At 47.9% G+C, this 21570-nt stretch overlaps 1 protein-coding gene across 1 annotated transcript in view; it reads right to left on the bottom strand.

Moving 5' to 3' along the window:
• LOC119459395 (ATP-binding cassette sub-family C member 3) overlaps positions 1-21138 on the bottom strand; it is a 74697-nt gene extending 53559 nt beyond the window's left edge. The window contains exons 1-4 of the mRNA XM_049671693.1: positions 20936-21138; positions 9348-9524; positions 1070-1237; positions 469-650 (exon numbers count right to left, since the gene is read on the bottom strand). Coding sequence (XP_049527650.1) covers positions 469-650; positions 1070-1237; positions 9348-9524; positions 20936-21082 — 674 coding nt within the window. The 5' untranslated portion in view covers positions 21083-21138. The remainder of the gene's footprint in view (positions 1-468; positions 651-1069; positions 1238-9347; positions 9525-20935) is intronic.
• Positions 21139-21570: the final 432 nt, after the last annotated feature.

The following is a 21570-nucleotide window of genomic DNA, read 5'->3' as shown; positions in this document are numbered from 1 at the left end:
CGGCAGTTTATCGTTGAAAACAACTATGTTTACCGATTGTCCTTTACAAGTTACTTTTCCTATACAAAGACATCACATGAATGGCTTGTGGGTAACATTCATGAAATACGCTTTTAACTGGCAGTGCACAAAGCGCCTTGCGTTCACTACGAATAGTACAGTTCCTTCCCTTCCCTTCTTTCTCATTCTCGCTCACTCATGCTGCTATAATCTAGGCAAATATTATAAGGGTAGGGGGCTTTCATGGTAAGCAATATGCACTGCTGCTTTGTATATTATTCTTGAGCACGCTCTTTATTGTCAACGTCGTTTCTGTTCTTAAATTGGGCACGTGGCAAATTATATGAAAAAAATGTAATGGTGAATTATCTATTGAACAGCAAAGATGCATTCTATCCCGGCACAACGACCACAATGAAGAGGTTCAGTTAGCATAGTATTTTCTGTTTTTTAAAGCTTTCCACTTACTTGTGATTCACATCCGAGTGTCTGTCTTTCGTTTTGTCGTCACTGCAAATCATCTTAGGGCATCTCGGGTCGTTGACAAGTTCCTTCACAGTTTGAAAAGACGCAATCTGTTTGTCAGCAACAAGTAGTATCCTATCCATCTGCTCAAGGTATCGAGACTGTGTGCACGCAATGAGCCTCGTCTGAAAATACCAAAACGACAAAGGTTGCGCTAACAGTCCTCCTTCAACACAAAAGAAACACATTGTTACTGAAGTGCCAAACATTGTACAGCTGTACTCTACCCTACCCCGACGCTAAAACACAGGCAAACGTAAGTTGGCAGTGTCTCCATGTTACATTGTAACAGTGTCGTTTTTTGTAACAGATATTCGCACAGCATTACATCAAACATTGTCCAAACATTGTCCAACTTTTTCTAATGGCCCGGTTTATGGTTTTTGCACACGTGTCATTATATTGCCCCATAAACATCCAAAGTTAACTATGCAGTGTGCACGTCGGCCAGGAAACGTTGACTGCGACACTAGCAGTTTACTGTAACTTTTGTTGTTTGAGATTCTCGAGCATAGCCATTTGTAAGTTTAGGACACAACATAACCTTTTTTCGGAGCATTCCGTGTCTACCAATCACTCTGTGAAAAACCTTCGACGCCACATGCACGTCCAGCGCACTGAGTGTGTCGTCGAGAAGGTAGACGCTCCTCTCACTGTAGACCGCTCTGGCGAGGGCTATTCTCTGCTTCTGTCCACCGCTCAGCGTTGCACCCTGGGAATCACACAAGCGACAAAAAGATGCATCACTGTTTGATTTCTGAACCAAACTAGGTTACTACAGAAGTTGCGGCTGCTGAATGCGTGATAGGAAAAGCGAAAGCAATCGCGAACAAGTTTGCAAATACATGGCATTGACATTTGCGGTTACCTATGGAAGAAGAGCACATTTTGAAAGCAAGGACCAGAAGGCAAGAAAATATTTAGTGGTGGGGAAACGCGACAGAGCCCTACCACCTACCACATCATCTAAACATTCAGACACCACTAAGTTCTCGAGTGACGGGCATGGAATAATATCCTTGCGGCGACCAGCCTGGAGGACCAGCTCCGGGTCGTGGACAGAGCCGGGGAGGTGGCTGGCAGGCACGATCTGACAGACTATACCTCCCCCCTTGAAGGACACCTTTTGTCGAATAAAGTTCTACCTGCCTACCTACCTCGCGCGAGAACACGTGCGTGTCAATAAGTTCGCGCTTGGCGGCAATCGCGCTTGTGCGAATATAGAAACGGGAGAAAAAACCAAACAAAGATAGCTATTGGCATTAAAGCGGCAGAGGCAGGCAAAAAATATTGCTTCAATTATTTAAAGGAATTATTCCTTTGAACGCGTCTGATTGTTGTAGCGAGAACGTATTTAGGTTGCATTTGTCGTTTTGTTGACTAATTGCGCAGAAAACAGAGGTGGCAATGGCAGATCTACAGGGCTAGTACAGATGGCTATAGGTATACTCCGACTGGATATACTTAAAAGAGCTAACAGTTTGGCGAGCTGGTGTTGGTTCAGTTTAGAAACGGCGCCAAAAAAAGAAACTCCGAGCCCTTCTACTATGTGAAGATGGAAGACTTGCGAAACTGTACTTCTTGATAACTATAATGGGTTATGTATGGGTAATTGCTGCATTGATTGAATAAAGACACATACACATGACTTCGTTCTTGTTCTCGTCTTTTATTTTTCTCTTTACTTTGTCACCATGGTAACCATTGCTTTGTGGTTACTGTGATCTACTGCAATTAGTTGCCGATGCTTCTGTTACCCGCTTCTGTTCGCGAAGGCGATACTCACGGGCACGCTGTTGTCTTTCATCGGTCACACAGCGGCTATCCGACGTTACGGATCCTTCGGGCGACACGCGTTCGGCTATAGTGGCTTCCCGTCGCCTTCGTGCCCATTCACGCTGTTGCTCACGCCGGCACTCTTCCGTGCACGTACTTCTTCAGTACGGACTACACGCGTGCTGGCCATAGCAAGACCAAAGTACAACTCTTGATAACGTCACAAGAAAACGAGGCACAGACATTGGTGGCTAAACAATGACATTTTATTATTCCGCCATCCACTCCGGAGTCACGGAGCACCACCGGTGGGCTTCTGTGGATTCAATTTTGTCGACGGGACTTTTTTCTACACACCCTGTGAACGCCCGCACTTTTGGTCAGAACCTAGCCACATACAGATTCGCTGTAAAAAAGACGCAAGCCAGGGGCACACACTCCTGCTATCTCCAATATGCCGGGAGTTTGCGCAGAAATAATCGTGACATGGGTTGTGTCGTGCTGGTAGGAAAAGTCTATGAAACTAAACTAGCAAGTCGAGTCAACTTGGTGCGCATGCGCTGATCTTGCTGACCTCGTCGCTTCGCGCTGTTCGAATGCGCTGACTCGTTGGCCAGTCGACGCTCTTTCGCTACTGTAAAGTAATCGGCCGACTGTAGGTTATTGCATTTCGCCCCCCATCGAAATGCGGCAGAACGAGTCGCATGGTTGGCCTAGCTCGCTGATCGCCGCAATAATGGCCGACGGCTGTTGTGATCTGGCGGCAACTCGTCATCGTGCGCTTATTTTGGGCAACGCGATTAACTGAGGCTTAAACAAATTGGTTTTATTGGTGTCGTCGGTGCGAATAGCAAACTAAACGTACTACTTGCAAGCCAGCCGAGCCACCTCGCGGAGACGGTCGGTGCTTGCTTTCGGTCTTCCGCACAAAATACCGCCGGATCATTGCTCGCGATCATGCCGGTGGTTTAATATACTCGGTGCTGCTTTATGAAACTGGCGCGTATTCGAAAGTTTGCTCTATTAATTATTATTTCAAGTGAAAAAAATTCACCGACGATTACGATACTCCCTTAAGCGACATTTGAGCGCAGCTCCAAAGACGAGGCAACCTAAAGGTTCCCCACGCGGCACCAGCGCCGAATGCTCCCCTAGTGGTCGGATGGAAGTGTCGAAGGTCGTCGCTGTGCCAGCGCGCGCCTGTGTTCTTTACGGCGCGAGTGCTCGTGCGCGTTGCTTTGTCGATGACGAGCGTGACCTCATCAACCAGGAAAGGTGGCACGCGATACTGCTGCGTTGTTGTTTGTCACAAGAGCCTCGAAAACATGAAAGGCTGAACGCCGCCCGTGAAGTTCTACAGATTTACGGGCAGGTGGTACGATCAGGACAGACGACAAGCGTGGATAACTACAGTGCGCCGAGGCGAGTAATACCCCTGTCACATGGCACATGTAATGTCATCTGCACAAAAGGACATTCATATCGAATGTCATTGCGGTCGTAAGTTCCCAGTCTACACGGGTACACAAAATGGCACTTGCAATTAACGGCAATGTTTGTCCGCAGGCTGCTAATATAACGAAAGCTTAGAAATCATGCTTCTTGTTAACATATTTTCACTAAATTTTTAGCAATAAAATGGCAAACATTAGAAGGTTATTTGAAAATATATCACATTTCGTTTTAACTTGTCGATCTTGTATTTTTGAAAAAAATATGGGGTTTTACATGCCAAAGCCACGATCTGATTATGAGGCACGCCGTAGTGGGGGACTCCGGATATTTGGACCACCTGGGGTTCTTTAACGTGCACTTAAATCAAAGTACACGGGTGTTTTCGTATTTCGCCCCCATCTAAATGCAGCCGCCATGGCCAGGATTCCATCCCGCCACCTCGTACTTAGCAGCCCAACTCCACAGCCACTAATTAACCACGGCGGGTTGTAATTGCTTTTTTTTTTGCCAAACGCCTGTCTCGAGATTACACAAGTCGCGCGTGCATGAGTTCGAGAAACTCATTTATTGGGCGAATGCCATTGGCTGTGAATGTCATTCACTATGCCCATGTAGAAGCAACAATAATGGCATTGACGCGTAATCTCATTCGCTCTGAATGACATTACATGTGCCGTGTTACAGTGGTATAAGTCACTTACTTACGCATTCACGTGCAATATCACAGCCGCTCGATAAAAACGCAATAGTAATATGCCTGTATTTAGCGCGCGGCCATTTCTTTAGGCGTGTCGCGTAGCTGAATCGTACAGTGACATCCGCTGTGTTAGCTTATATAGTGGTAAATGCATACGTGCTGCGCCGCCAAGTTCGACGATGTGAGCTCGATTCCCGGCCACGGTAGCCGCATTTCGATGGGGGCGAAATTCAATAAGATCCTTTTACCGCGTACTTTCATTTTTGTATGTGTTAAAGAAACCCCGGTCGTCAAAATTATTCTTGAGACCCCCCATTACAGCGCTCGTGCTGCTGGTCCCAAGGTAATTCTCGTGCATATTGTGTCATGCTTATTGTTGCCTCACGCATGTGTTCTTTCTGTGCTCGCAGTGCTGATGACACTCCCTGGGAGCCAAAATGAGAGCAGCCGTGCGTGCGCGCCCAGCTACCAACGAAAGCAACGGCAATTGTCACCGTCTCTGCACACATCTGCAAGCATGCATGACCGTTCGTGAAAATAATAGTCACTAGATTATTTAATGAGTGTCTACCTCAAACTAGAGGTCGTATGCGATCTTGTCGGACACCTGCGACAGGCACTTGGCTTTCACTGTCTAATCACCGTCCACAATTTGTTCAACGCCATACACGTGTGGAAGCAGACGTTTCCCTTTGCTGAGGTTGCCGCGACGGAAAAAAACAGGTCAGCCCTTCCTAATGGGGTGGAAATAGAAGACCAGCGAAGCTGTACTATGGTGGGAATGATCTATTTCCAATTATGACTATTAATATTTGATGATGTAATTGCTTATTTGAACTATTAAAGAAAGTGAAATATATATGATCCGGTGGTTGTCATTTATTTAGTGACCACAGGCCCCATGGACCTTATGGTCGCTACGGTACACCGTCATAGGGTGTACGGCAAAGGTTGGAACGTTCTTCATAAACACGTCACCAACACCGTGCACGTTCGGTGCGAACACGGGCAAAACGCCGCCGCCATCGACAACAGTTCTGTGCATTGGTTGTGTGACCGCACACAACCGCTGTCAAAACGCTGGCGTGAGCAAGCGCGCCAGCAGCAGCGGGTGATGGTTCCTGCGGTCTATCGCTTCAACGGAAACTGAGTGGCGAAAGCACAGCGCATACAAAGGTAGGAGCCGTGTTGCAGATCGCTTTCAAGATACGGTGCGCGTGACCGCCCGGGGCCGCGCAAAGTACAAGTTGCTCGCAGAGCAGAAGCCGCAAGCCCTCCCTCCCGCACTGCCTTCCCGCTGTCCTCCTTTCGCGTGGGAGATTGAATCGCCAGTTCCCCGTCGCTCGTTGCATTGGTCCTGCGAACGAACGGCTCGCGGCCGGGCCATGGCGAGTCGTAAGGGCAACTGATAAGAGCGCTAGCGCGATGTCTACGTGACGGAACAGCTAAACGCAGATGTCGACACTGTTAGGGGAGAGGCAGGGGAGAGCCCATGAGAGAGTCGGCGGCACAGGCGGCAGAGGCCGTCAGGGCTGCGCGCATGCGCCGCAGTGGGAGAGCGGGCACGCACACGCAAAGTCTAGGGTGCCTCGATGCCCTCCTAGCCCACCGCTCCCCTTCCACTGGGAAGTCGCGTTTGCTCTCCGCCGTGCGTCCGCTTCCCGTGAAAGCGCGCTTCACTCGCACATACAGCATACGGCCAATGAGTTTTTTTTCTACATCCGGACGCGACCATCGAAGAGTGAGCCCTTAACAGCTTCACTGTAAAACGCTGTCAGCGTGGGCAACCTTTTTAAAACCGCATTGCAATCTTTGCATCGCTGTTCCGAAAGCAGGCGATATGCCGCCGTCGAAAACGGAGCGCCTGTGAGAGCGAGCAGCGAACGGGAAAGCGCGGGCGAAACAATGTAAACAAAGCGGAGACTGCTCCACGGTGCGACCGCGCTGCTTGACGTTTCCATATTGGGGGCGCTGTCAGGAGGCGCAGTAGAGCAGTCTGGCGATCGTTTTCTCGTCCATACGTGTTTTCGCTTCGCGATATATTGGCTGGCCCGGACAGTCTGTCTCGTGTGGCACGTCGCAAACGGAGCGAAGTGTGGCGCGACTGCCTCCCTGATTTGGAGATCGCGAGAGCCAGCGCGTGGGTGACGCCTGGGTGCGATTCACAGCAGCCGCCGCCGAAAGACTTCCCAGACGACGCGCGATACTTTGGCGCCATCTCGTAGCCATCGTCACCGCACTGCGCTTTTCTTCTCACCCTTTCGCCATACGCTCCTCCTCCGCTTTCCGCCTCATGGTTCCGCTTACCTCCACGCGTCTTTCATCCCTCGCTGCGCTCCGCATTCGCTTTGATCTTTCGCTGTGCTCGTTCGCTCGGTTAAGCATACGCTCGCCGCCGGAACGGGCGCTTAAGAGCTGCGCTCTAAAACAAACTGTAGCCGATTTCTGCGTCGCCGCAAGTGGCGATAGAAGCGATCGCCTCGGCTGGGTGATCGGCCTGGCGAGGTACCGCCCAACCGCGAGGCACGCTTTGTTGGCCTGCGCAATCTGTGCTGTTGGCAGCAGCTGTCCGATCGCTCCGGCTACCGTACAACGATATCCGAGGAATTGATCGTTCGTCCGGCGTCCGATTCGCGGCCGCATTTTGTCAGAAATATTAGAAATTGTTTAGGTGGTTTTAGGGACACCCGCCTGCGGTGGCTTAGCGCCTACGGTGTTGCGGTGCTAAGCACGAGGTCGCGAGATCAAATCCGAGCCGCGGCATGCCACATTTCGATGGGGGCGAAATGCAAAGATGCGTGTGTCCCCTGCATTGGGGGTGTGTTATAAATTCCCTGTTATTGAAAATTAATGCGCAGTCCCACACTATACGGCGTGCCTCTAATCAAATCGTAGTTTTGGCACGTAAAACCCGAGAATTCAGATTCATTTCGCGGTTTTTCACACGACAATTCGGACGCCGGATCAAACCGCGTGTCACCTGCTCCTACGGATGAAGCGTTGCCGAATTCGCGCAATAATTCGCGCTTTCGTGCATGACCAACTCTGTACATTTTATTACTCGCGCGGAAATTCATTAACACGTTTAGGGTGACTTCATAACATCCACACTGCAATAACGCAGCTATGACCATGCTGTCCTGCGTATGTGAACAGGGTGTTGGCTAGGCTATCTACACTGCTAATGTGATGTGCTTTGAAGCGCATCATGCTCGCTCGACCTACATTCAAGGGTAATCCTAATGCGCGGTAAGAAATTGTAATGACACGCTGTTGAAGATCCTAAGCACCTTTATTAGCTAATTCACATCGCGCAAAATGATAAAGAAGCTTAACTGGCACAAAATGTTTGTGCGCCTAATCGATGAGCTGGTATCGGACTCCATCTCTCGCTTTTTACCGCGGCAGCTCATGGCCGGTGATGGTTTTCATTAACAGGAAACCTATGAAACCTTGAACCATTTGCGTCTTTCGGCAAAAAAGCAGCTCGCCAAGATACTGCGTTTCCTTCGTTGTAAAACCGTGCAGTAATGACCGCACACACTGAACCGCACATTCACCCGCGAAACCCGGCGACTACTGAGGTAGTCGCGGCGGCTCGGCGGCGGAGTGCCTACCGTGCGAGAGTGATGATGATGATTTAATGGCATCCTCTTTGAAACGGGACAAAAAGGCACCTAACCTGCTTGAGCTAATCACAAACCTGTTGAGCTAATCATGCTTTTCATTCAAGCATTTTTGTACTCATCTCCTAATCTTTTTTTTTTCCGAGTCACTCCCGACGACAGCGCCACCGCATATTCGTGACGTAGCGCCGTGGTGTAGGTCTATGGACGCAGGTATAGAAAACACGGAAAAAGACTAGTAGTGCTAACTGGGAATTATTTTCATATTTCGCTGGTGAAAGAAAAGTTGTCGCAGGCGGAAGCCGAAGCACGTGGTACTGTCCAACTATTGAATCACGTGCCCGACTAAACCTCCCGCTACGCTTTTGCCTGTACTAGCACAGATATCCAACGCTGCATAGCAGACTTTAAAGGCTTCGATTCTATATGTGTTTATGATATGGCGTTACCTCGCCGAAATCTTCGCGTTCTCTTTCACGAGGACACGTTACCGCTGATTGATTGCATTAGGGGTGCGCGAGTATTCGAAATTTTAATTACGAATTCAAGCGTATCTGCTATCTAACGAGTATTCAATTTCAGGATTCACTATACGAATTCGTAGGATATTCATTTCTCTTCGAATGATATAAGTGACGACAATATTTGTGGCAGTCTACGGGGACAAAGATCGATGGAAGTGGAGTCCTGTTGCCAAATAATTCCGTTGCCTGAAAATCGCAGTCTGCACCAGTACCTCATCGAACGCAGTGAAAAGAACCCTCCTGTGCAACGTGTGCCAGCGAACTTGTGATTTAAGCTAAGCAATTATTTATTTGTAAAACTAGCCATGTTCGGATTTGTCAAAAGAGCTGTGGGGTACAGTATTACACGTAGCCCCTCAAAAGAAACACAATACTCTACAGTGTGCATATGACCACGTGCTGTCCATTTGTAGTATTCACTTCGCTGCCATGACGCTTCAGACACGAGAACCTATAATTTATTTTTCATTCACAAACTTTTCATTTGGCATTGCATCTACTTGTTTACGTTACTTATGTCCAACATGAAAATAAAGCATTTTTTATGTGAGTGGACTGCAGGTAACTTGGAATTTTAATTTCTCCGGATATTTAAAAATATTCGATATTTGATTTTCGACAATAGTTTATCTAGAATATTTGATTCTCTTCAAGAACATGGCTAACAGAACACCGCTAGTCATAATAAATATTTGTATCTTCTATATCTTGCCTCTTAAGTGAGGAGACATCAGCAAACTGCACCTTTTGTCCAACCTCCGTAAGGTCTCCAGCAGGAAATCCGGCTAGGTCTTTCAGCAGGTCGCAAGCAGACAGCACCCGCTCGTAGAGCAACACGTCGAGAGGTTTACCGAACAAGATGTTGTCCCTGATTGACATGTTGTAGATGCACGCGCTCTGTGGTACGCAGGCTATGGGGCCCTGCGACAAGAAGTATTACATAGTGAATACGGGCTGTGCAGAAATTGCTGAGCGGGAACGGCTGACAAGTGTGATCGCCCACTCAGTCACACAAGAAAAGTTGCCCACTCCAACAATAAAGTGCGTTTATCTTGTCTTTATTCGAGCAGGTTCACTCTGAATGTGCAGAAGCGGTATAAGCAAACAAGGGAAAAGCTTTTCTGAAACGAGTTTCCAAATGGAACTTTTTGAACCACTGAAAAGACTGCTGCCAGAAGAGCCAGACGGAATTCCGTTAGCATACACACGAGCGCCCAAAATATTGCTGCACAGAAGTTTGAACGGACACGGCCCTTTCGCCTATGAAGTTAGCACCCTTCCAGAACAATTCCTACAGTGCGGCTACGTCGAAAATAGTTACGGACTGCTGTGCAAGTTGCAGCCGCGGAGCACAAACGGGCCACCATGTTGCATCTGATTGCTCATAACTCACGAGACCTCGAGACAAAAGCATTCTAAGCTCCCCTCCTAGCTACCACCGGCGAGTGTTCACGAATGCATAAGGCCGAGCCGAAAAACAACCGCACAAAAAAACATCGTAGGTTCCATAGCAGCCTATTTCCCGTAATCGCATCTACTGATGTACATTTCCTATTCCCTAGAACCACATGCCCTTTCTGTTCCTCCCCTGTTGATAAGTTCCAAGAAGGTGGTGGTAACCGTATACAAAAAAAAAGTCGCACTTTGGCCCGAAAGTCGAACCATCGATTGCGAGAGCAAATTATTAGACATCTATATGAAGTAAGAACAGTAATGTTAACGGCCGAGTATACTTGTAAACATCGCTTACCAACCATATTATCAAGCATGGTGTCACGCGCGCATAGCTACAAATAAGCACATCTCACTAGGTGGGCGCAGAGACTCGCTGTCGAAACGCTGGCGTGAGAAAGAGCGGCTGCAGCAAGCGAACTGACCTTTGTGCTGCCTCTCGTTTCAACGCGAACTGCGAACTAAGCGGAGAGAACACAGCGCACACGAAGCTATACGCCCTTGACACACCTACACTGCACCCATCGCAGATCGATTTCAAGATAGGGCCCGCGTGGCCACGCTCTGCCACGCTATACGCACACTCGATGACCGCGGACACTCGCTGCGAAAGCGCTGGCGTGAGGAAGAGCGGCAGCAGCAGCGAGAAAATTGGCATTAGTGCTGGCTCTCGCTTCAGCGCGAACTAAGTGGCGAGAACAAAGCGCCCACGAAGCTATCAGCTCTCGGGGCAACTACACTATGTACACATCGCAGGTCGCTTTCAAGATAAAGCGCGCGCGGCCGCACGATGGAAAACAGCGCGCTTGCTCACCGCCTTCCTCCCTCGCGCGCGCTAACTCGAGCCACCATCCTTGGCTCACCCTCCGACCCTTTCACTCACACCCACAGAATACGGCTCGCGGCCACGATGTTACTGCAGTTGCACTTTATGCGGAACATCGCAGCGACGCCGACGGCAGTTATACACCTTGAGTGTAAAAAAAAACACACATACAAACTTTCTTCCTCATCAGCGCCCCTTTGTGCCAATTACAGCGCAGTGAAAGTTTGCTCCCTATTTGCTCTTCAGAATGACACAGTACCATCAAGCATAGAAGAGCTGCTGGGAAACAGGCTTTTACAATGCACCGTACAATGCCTGCTCCCCTTACCATACATTGACGACATCCCTATCGCATGTAGCCGAGTTGCAGTTTCTTGCAGGAAAATACGCTACACTACGAAAGAAAACACCCTTAACTACGGTGCGTTTGGATATTTTTTACATGCTAAGCGTGGTCGGTACACGCGAAGAAGTCTACACGCCTATACGAAGCGTGTAAAAATATCCAACACAAGTGACCAGGCACTCATCTTCACGCTTACTTGCCGTGACTGGGACTTATGTTTACACGTTTAAGATTGCGTAATGATTCTGTAAGCTTTAGGGGCGCCTCATTATCGAAAGCTCTATCAATCGGCAACGAACGTTCTAACATTCCGACAAGGCGTTTGAACAAGAATCACCGGACAGTCTGCTTCACACCAAAAAAAAAAAAAAAAAGAAGTTCGCGCTTTTGAAGATGGGTGGCGAGTACATTGCCTTATTGGGGTTTGTTCATGCGCGATGGAAAAGTAGTGCGCGCGCATTTGACAGAAATCTAAGCGTGTTATTTGCGTTCCCCATGCACTGGTTGCTTGCTCACTGTTGCATATAATTTAATCTGACATGAAGAGTTGTCCTCACGCTTACATAACAATATATCACTTATGTTTTCGTCACAGGGTGCACAAAACGTCATACTAACTTGTTTAAGAAGAACAACGTTTAAAATTTAAGTTTCACGTAAGATTAAGCATGGACTCTTTTTTAGAGTCTACGATATATAGTATGGAATAACGATACATTTTGGTCCACGGTACATGTAACACGCTCATCCACATTAGTAGATTGCTATGTTGACAGGCCGGTTAAGTCTTTCCATCCGCCCTTTCAAATACTCCTCAGCAAAAGTCCTTCTTTTTCATATTATCACAGCCATAGGCGCCCTGCCAAGAGCCGCGTGCTTGCCTCCACCCACTGCCTCGTGTGCTGCCGAAATGCAAGGCTACAGACGGGCGGGTCCAGTGTATACCACTGACAGCAATCTTCAATAAAGGCCGTGCGTTACACGGCAGGTTGGAAAGAAATCAATAATATCATTGGTTGTTGAGGAATTAAGGGGCTTCACAGGACACAGAGCTCGTCGCCGTGCATTGGCTCCTGTAATCTACTGCCTAAAAACCGCTCCCCCCTTTTGGTCCTAGATGAACGCTTCGCTTCAGTAATTGCCCACATGATGCATATCGCACAAATGATGCCGACAGCGCGTGCGCCCTAGCTGTCACCTGTTTCTGGCAACCGTCGAAACGAAAGACGGGCGCGAAAACTATCGGAAGAAAATAGTGGTTTGATTGTTCGTGGGCGAACGACAGTGAAGATGGCGTCGCGGATGTTTTGACGCATGTATCCAAAATTGTCTTGGCAGAAATATATAGGCGTTCAACAACTCTGACATCAATTTTTTACACTATTATCGATGAATATCCAAACTGAACAAGATTTGGCGTTCTTCACGAAGGAGAAGCCGCTGATAAAGGTCCATTGCTTCTGTGAATTAGGCCCTCTTAGGCATGACGGTTCACTTTCATTTAGGTGTAAAGCAGAAAAACCGGCAAGTGGCGCTTCACAAACGAGCTCTTTGGACGACGCCATGTGGCTTTTGCCAGAGTGCATAACGTCCTGTGCTTCGTTTGGTGATTGTTTCGGTTGAATAAACGAAATAAAGATAACGTCCTAACGCCTCTGTATATAAACACGTTATAGTAAAAAGGTACATATTTTACAAATTTTCTCTAGTTTATTGCTACAAAACGCGGTAGCCTCAAACTTACGACGAGTACTTGCGAACTCAGACGCGCATAATATCCGTTCCCTAGCTCACGAAACCGCGCTTTAGGTGAGGACAGATCAAGGGCCCTTTCAGAAGACCATTATTTCGTTCATCCACATTTCACAATGAGCAGGCCAGTACTCCTCAGGTGAAGTTGGAAAGAAAAGAAGAAATTGGTGCATTACGTTCAAACTTGAAGCGCGTCTGCCCCAGAGAGACGGGAAAAAATATATTAATGCGATTAGCAGTCATTGTGTGCGTCACGTATTTTCCGGGGACTATTGCGTGTCTGTCAGTATGCCTATGTCTGTAACCCTTTTCCCGCCAACCTGGGTAACAGGGTAGTCCATGGTCGAATGGTTAGAGCAGCGGGCTGCCCTGTTCACTCAGCACTTCAACCGCTCTTGTTCCGCTCTTGAATGAAGTTCTTTCACGCTGACATGAGTCACTGGCGATGCTGAACTGGGTATATAGCATTGGGTACGTGCGCTCTTCAATGAACCTCTTTCACGCGAACTGGGGTCATTCGGTGCCACCTAGTGCGTGCTGCTCACAAATGGGAAACAATTTATTTCCGGAATTTATGCAGTGCTGGTGGATTTGAACCTGCGTCATAAATAATTAAACAATCTTGTCTGAACGTGTACTCACACAAGCGCCACCCGCGTCTTTGTGGCGGTGCCGCTGAATGACGCAGCATGGGCAGAGCGAGGTAAGAGCGAGAGTAGCCCGAATGCAGACACGCCTCTAACTTGAAACTAATCGCACTAACGTCGACATTAATTATGAGATGGGTTAAGCCATATTTTTTTCCTCATAATCTCTGCAGAGGATCATCGTCAACATTATCAGATTCTTTACGAGCACTACAGGACCAAGGGCTCTCCCAACAATCTCTTCTTACTTCTCTTTTGCGTAAGGTGACCCCGTCCTATGCCTACACTTTTCTAATCTCGTCCCACCGTCTATGTATCTCCGTCCTCCAAATGCGTTTTCCTTCCTTCCTTTTGCACGCATGCCGTAACCCTAATAATGAATCAAATATACGTCGTACGGATTACATGGCCTGCCCAAATCTATTTCTTCATTTTAATCGCAACTAGATAAAATTAAGGAAGAAACCATTTCACGATGAGTATCGACGGTAATGTGTTAGTAGAATCAATTTAACGACAGAACGTATTTCAACCACCGAAACGAGCTGTCTAGGAGGCTTGTACTGCAGCGAGGCTCCTTTTTCGGGCTTCCTTAAGAACACGAGGCGCCATCTAGCGCCACGGCCGTAAAGCCTGCTAGCAGCGTCCGAAATGCATGGCGCGCCGGTGCGTGCGAGCGCTGAGAAACGCGTCACACGGCAACCGGGCTCCTCTCACGCTACTTTACGGGCACGCGGCGCCATCTGGCAGCGCTGCCGAGACGTTCGCACGTGGCCCCCGAGAATAGAAGCGCGGCGCGCCGGTACCTGCGACCGCTGAGAATTGTTGCCTCACTTGTGGCAGATTCAGTGGCACATACTCAGTGACCCGAGTTGACGAGAGGCTCATTGAAGAGAGGCACATACCACGTGCATTCATGACGTAGCTCGCTACTACGTCGGCGTGAGAGGCGTTGATTTAAGCAGCGCATGCGCGATGCATTTGTGGCGCAGCCTGCTAATGAATCCGCCTGCTGTCCTTGAGGAACCCTTGTCTCTTAGGTTGGATTCCGCTAGGCATCGGAGAAATTAAACGGATCTATCGGGAAATTATAGACGGGCGCATGACCAGTGGCACATGCCTGGCAACCCTAGCTGGCGTTAAAGACGTTCATTGAAGATCGGCACGCACCAGCTGGAACATACTCAGTGACCCAAGTTGACATCGAAGAGTTTCATTGAAGACCATCACAGACTGAATGGCACATACCCAGTGGACCAAGTCGGTGTCAAAATGTTTGTTCGAACCCATGTCGGCGTGAGCGAGGCTCGTTAAACAGCGGCACATTGCACATTGCCGCATACTCAGTGGCGCTAGCTACTCCGATGGTTCGTTTCACACCCTGTTTTCTCGGCACAGACAGTCCTACACGCTACGCATTCGAACACTGACTACCGGGTAAACCAGGTAGGCGAGAAAACGGCTAGTATACACATAGACACAAACATAGGCCCCTCAAAACATTTGAAGAACCAAAAGAATGCTAAAGCTATAAAACATCTTAGGCTCGTTGTTAGGATCAGTTCCTCGAGAGTGTTCGATAACTTTACCTTCATAATTCTGTCGATGGACGTGTTCGTGGGGAGTCCGAGCGCGACCTTGACACTTCTCCTGATAATGTTTTCGCAGCTTGTTCCGTTCCACATGACTAATCTTGAGGTATAGGTGCCACGTACACTATCCTAATGATTACGAAGGCTTGCACGAGTCTCAGGAGATTCGCTTCCTTCATCCCAGCATGCCTATTCGCTATTCGTCTGATGAGATGACACATCTGATTCAAACTGGCTTCTAACCTAGCAAGCGTTTCATAATTCTTCCGGTTCGCCTGAATCCTCAGCCTGAGGACGCGAATACTGTCGACCGCGGGGATCTTTGCACCGTTGACGTACAGGTGGATGTCCGCTGTCAGCCTGCTGCTGAAAAGTGCGAGTTAATTCTTTAATTGTTCCTCGGAAAGCTTGGGATCGCCATTTCCTTCATCCTGGTCTCGCCGAATGGAACGGCTGCAAAGAGGGGGTAAAGAAACGGTTGGTGGTATGTTGCGGATGGTCCTTTCATGACGAGCGACGCACAATGGGATAATGGGTTGTCGGCGGCGGGTGACTATCGCGGTGACGGCACAGAACGCGTAAACGCCGTATTCATCATGTGCAGCACGCACAGTCTCTATTGTTACCATCGTGGGAAACTCCTTCTAAGACCATGGCCAATTGACCGTCGTTGAAAACCTTTTCACAGCAAGCGTTTACTCCGCAAATATACGCTATCCTAAAGGTTCGCGTGGGTAACTTTCGTTGAGGTACGACCCGCAATTACTACGCTATCGGTTTTTCCAAAGATCGTACGCGGTTATGAAAGTGGGACGGGGAGACACCGCTTGTCAATCACCCTGCCGCCGTCGATCGCAGGAGATTACATTATTAATCTTAAATTACGCCCGCTGTGTTGGGCTCTGTTGCTTTGCGAGGTATACGATTGCTTTTCTTTTGTAACCTCTCCCTTGCCATGGCGTTTTTTCGGTACGTTGTTTTTAGGCAGAGGCGCAAACAGCTGAAACCATGGGGGCGTAGACGAGACTTAATGCTTGAATATCCGGCGGGCCACTCACACGACGATCATCGTACAGGATTAGTGATTGGTGTACCGGCAGACCATACTCAAAACCACTCGGTGGCGATTCGGTTGTAAATGTTTGGGGCGGGCACGAGGGATAGAAAACGTGGCCACGTTGCCCGACCAAGCGTTCTGGACTCAACTTGCAGTGCTATGCACCATCGGCTCTGCGGATATAGGGTCGCCCTATATATGCCAATTGCAACTTTCATTTCTATGTGTATATCTTGTAAAAAGTTGTAAATACAAAGTGCCTTCACGCCTCATCTGTGTCTGCTTCTAAACCATCAGAAGCATCCAGCGAAACCATCGCCGCTATCCGTAGCGGCGGTATTCTTCACTTGCGTAGACCGTCTCTGGCAGTGCGTCTCGCACGCCCAAGTGGGGAAGCAATAGCCGTACCTTTGAGAGAGAGGGAGAGCTCTGGACCTTACTTCCACCTCGCGCTTTTGGTGAAGCCGCCGTTTTACGGGGGACATGAGGAATAGTGCTTCCGATGTTTAGGCCGAACATTAAGTCCTTTTGGTTCCAAGTAGTCCTCGATGAAGTCAATTGCACTTTGCAGGAAGCTGTTAGGTGGCCCGTCACTGACCTTGTTCATTCATAATGTTAAGTCATCCACGTATATGGTGTGGTTTAGATTCTCAATTTCCCCCAGCTTTTCGGGGACTAACAACATCACAATGTTGAAGGATCTAGCGTCGGTGATAAAACTGAGCCCTGCGGCGTCCTAATGTTACCCAGTTCATTGTTCTCGATAGATTCTTCCACTATGTTGAGAGTGGCTTTCCTGTTCGTAAGAAAGTCCTTGATGTAATCGTACACTTTCTTCCCGACATTGAGTGAGTTCAGATTCTCCAAGATGGACACGTACCTCTAGTTCTCCAATGCCTTTGCCACATCTAACCCCACGATAACTGTCGTGTCTCGCGATTGCTTGTCTATGATTTGGTCCTTGAGCTGCAGCATCACGTCGCATGCCGACAGCTTTGGTCGAAAACCGATCATGGTGTCCGGATACAGTCCATTTTACTTCATATACCTATTGAGCCGCGTCTGAACGACGTGCTCCATAAGTTTGCCCACGCAGGGGGTAAGCTTTATCGGCCTGAGGTTCGCGAAGCCCAGTTTTACAGCGTAAGCTGTTTTGGGCTCATTCTAATAGCCGTTTCGGTTCGCGATGATGCCGCTGCCGCCGGCGTTTAGCCGCCGCAACCACTATTGCTATAAATGCGAAAAAAGCACGCGTTTGCCGCCGGGATCGAACCCGCACCGGCTGCGTGGGAGCCAGATACTCTACCCCTGAGCCACGCAAGTGCTTGCTATCGGCCAGCGGAAATGCCCTATAAAGCAAGCGCGCAAGCGCGCCTTATACGATAAACAAGAGACAATGGGAGACCGGCCGGGGGAAAGAAAGAAAGAAGAACCAGCAAGCTCGCCGTCGTGCACAGCTTTCCACGCAAACGTTTCCCGGTAAGATTGCGGTTGCATAAACTGCAGTTGCCGGGAAGCGGGAGAAGTAATCAGGGACCCTTTAATGCTAGCGCGCTCTACACCTAAAGGCGAAGCTTAAGCGCCTCCCAAGTTTCTAATCTTCAACCCAACTCTTACACTTTCTCGGTTGAGGTCCTCAATCATTTGCCATAATTTTTCCCAATGTGATTGAACAGAATAATGTCATTTGCAAAGCGAAGGTTCCTGAAATATTCGCCATTGATCCTCACTTCTAGGCCTTCCCAATCTAATAGCTGGAATACTTCTAAGCCTGCTGTGAATAGGTTTGGAGACATTGTGTCTGCTTGCCTGACCCCTTTCTTGAAAGAAAACTTCCTATTTCTCTTATGGAGACCAAGGTATCTGTGGAATGTTTGCAGATATTTCCCAAGATATTCAGGTATGCCTCCTGTAATTCTTCGTTACGCAACCCCTCTATGATTGCTCGTATCTCTACTGAATAAATACCTTTTCATAATCTACGAACGCCTTATACAGAGGTTGATGGTACTCCGCAAATTTCTCGATTACCTGATTGATGACATGGATGTGATTCGTTGTAGAATATTTCTTCCTTAAGCTACTCTGTTCCCTTAGTTGATCGAAGTAAAGTGTTGACCTGATTCTATAGGAAATTATCTTGGTGAATATTTTATACAGTACTGAAAGCATGATAGCGGGCATGTAATTCTTCAATGCTTTAACCTCTCCCTTCTTTTGGATTAGTATAATGTTGCCATTCTTCCAGCTCTCGGGTAAACTTGAAGTCCTGACACAAGAGGTGTGTGGCACCAGAAATTTTAACACGATATTGACCCATCCGCAACAGATACCCCCGCGTCGAGCGCATCGCCTTGATGAGTAGACATTGCAAGGAAGCTTCAACCAGTAAACTCCGGATAGTGGAGGTTACTACAGAGATTTAACATGGGTGCACTGATTATAACCTGGCATATTGCGACCTGGTATCATTTGGCATTTTGGTTGCCCGCGAGATTGTCACATCCTGTGTGCGCTGATGGACACATAAGGATTCGTGGTTCCCGAATGGCATAGGAATATGCAGCTGGGTACCTAAAAAAAACTAGCCCTCACTTTGGCGATGATATTCGATTATTTCTGCCGCAATATTTATTTTTCGTTGCATTGCTTCTTGCATGTTTTTTTTTCGCTTTTTGCTCTTGCTCTTTCTCGGACTTTGTTAACCTGCAAGTTTCCGCTCAATGTGTTAGGACCTGTACAGCGCTAATATGTACAGCGCGAAACATTTCTACCAATCATAGAGAGGCGCGCGCCGCGTTTCTACCAGCCGCGGCAGCGGCGGCCAGCCCGGGGAAAGAAAAAAAAAGAACCAGAAAGCGCGCCTTCGTGCATAGCGTTTGCCGCAAGCGTTTTTCGGTAAAGATTATGGTTGCATCAGCTGCAGTTGCCGGGAAGCGCGAGAAGCCGTCAGGGATATTTGAATGCTATCGCGCTCTACTTTTAAAGGCAAAGCTTAAGCGTCTGCCAAGTTTTTACATTACCCGACTTCACTGCCCGACTTCACCCGGTATTTTTAGTCCGGTTGTGTCTTGCTTTTTAGGCAATTCCATTCCCACTTTCGACATATATGTGATCCCAATGTCTGAGCAGACACACCCACATAGGTGAATTACTGGGTGAGCGTGCGCGTGTTGAGCAGCTTTATTCATATCATTCATTTTTGTCAATAATACAAATTTTAGAGCTGCTTTATTATGTATATATGTGTGTGCCCTCGTCTAACTCAACACACTGCATTTATTTGGCTCCATAAGAAATCATTCGTCTAGTTCCGGTATGAGACTTCACAACGCCCAACTGAAGTATCAATCACGCAGTGAATACCATCACGCTCTTTTACATGACCCCGTCCTGAAAAATCGCACCTGTATCATTTTCTCTAAAGCCACCTCGATGGTTGTTTATACTGCCGATATCAAAGATCGAGAATAATTGACCGTGGCTGGAGATTATTTATATTAAATGAAACAAAATTAAGCATCTACTATGCTGGTAATTTTCTTTGTTTACGAAACCACCATCGAAAGGGGAGACAGCAGGCAAGCTTCTTACATATTTGTTTCTTGGCGCAGGTAACTGTTATTTCCGCACAGTCAAAAAACACGAAGCACGCAATGTTCTGCATTGTTACAGCACACCTGTCTATGGTTAGGATCCCGGAATCTTTCGCGTCCGTCAACAGAAAACTATCATCATCGATGCCTCATACTTCCTAAGCAAGCAAAAAATGAAATGGCTCATAGCTCTGTTAGGCAGGGATTACAAGCACTCAGAAAAGTGAAGTGAACAGTGCATACATTCTTTGGAATCACGCGTACCATATACAGAAGCGCATACGCTTCGATAAAGAACAAGCTAAAAACAAGCATCCGAACCACATAATTGATGATAAGGCGCCCGTGATAGCAATACGAAGCACGTAGCACTCCCCACATGCGTTTCCCACTAAAGATTACTGTTGCGGAAGCTGCCGCGGCGACGCCAGCTTGCGACGTGGGATGTGACGTCCCTAGCCTTTCGTATACCAGCCTTGCAAGTGATTTCAATGTTGTTGAAGCATTGCTATGGGCGGCGGCGTGTGGTCAAAATAAGCATTACTCCCATTCCTACCATTACTCTAAAACAGCACAACGACCATTACTCTAAAGCAATAAAGCCTTGCATTCAGCAGTTGCACAAAGCCTTCAGCAGTTGTAGTGGTGGTTTTCAACAGCTTCGCTGGACATCCAATTTCTCAGAGTCGAGATCGCGAGTTTTCTTTATGCCGGTTATGTTGTGATAAAGGACGACCACACGGAGCGGGAGAAAGTTCATAGCTTATTATCGTGGAGTAGACACGAAACCTTGTGAAGAATGACCAGCCAGGATAAAGGATGGTCTTTCCTGTCCGGTGGTTCCTTCAGAAAACTTTTTTTTTACCGTAATAAGTTTAATTCCTCTAACCTGCAGCCACTAAAGTGATAATGGGTAGGTTTACGAGACAAACGACAATCGCGAACATTTCCCCCTAACGTGGCTTCATTGCCAATGTTTGTCGTTGGACGAGTTTGATGCTGCATTGCGCACCACTCTTGCTCCGACTTTTCACGGGCGGACTATTGTGCGCACGCGCACTCACCTTCACCCTGCAGAGGCCCCTTATTTTATGCACGTCGCCCTGAAGTGCAGTCAGCAGTGATGATTTCCCGCTTCCCACGGAGCCTACGAGGCCAACCAGCGACCCAGGCTCCACTTTCAGGCTCACGTCACGCAGAACCGCTTCCATGTTTGTTCCAGTGGAGGCTTCCGCGGAGTTCCAGGTGAACCAACAATTTTCCAGGCAGACCGAGCCTACAAGTGCGATAAAATTGAAAGCATCTTGGCACGCTTTCGCAATAACCTCTTACTCTAGAATTATTCGTCAAAAACAAGTTTAGCCAATACTGACATTGAATAAATCAACAGGGGAAGGCGGCTCGCCAATGGCAAATAGCAGTAATGAAAAAAAAAAAGCTTTCTGAATTTAGTCCAGCTTAATAGCACTGTGCGCGGTCCGGCGCCAGTATTGCTGGTCGTAGTAAACGGACAACTAAATGTTGCCCCCTTAACATACTCTGGCTCAGTGATTTCCGTACAAAGTATTTTATTGCTTTAGTTATCTAGTACATACAAGCCGTAAAATATGGACGCAGCATGAAATCAGTAAGAAGAAAACTAGGCATAGGACAAGGCAAGATGTATGCACTGAAAGATAAGCATGGTAATATCATCAGC

This window comes from Dermacentor silvarum, chromosome 7, assembly GCF_013339745.2.
Source record: "Dermacentor silvarum isolate Dsil-2018 chromosome 7, BIME_Dsil_1.4, whole genome shotgun sequence".
Taxonomy (NCBI): Eukaryota; Metazoa; Arthropoda; class Arachnida; order Ixodida; family Ixodidae; genus Dermacentor; species Dermacentor silvarum.
Note: the sequence above shows the minus strand (reverse complement) of the source record. Positions and strands in the feature narration are given on the sequence as shown.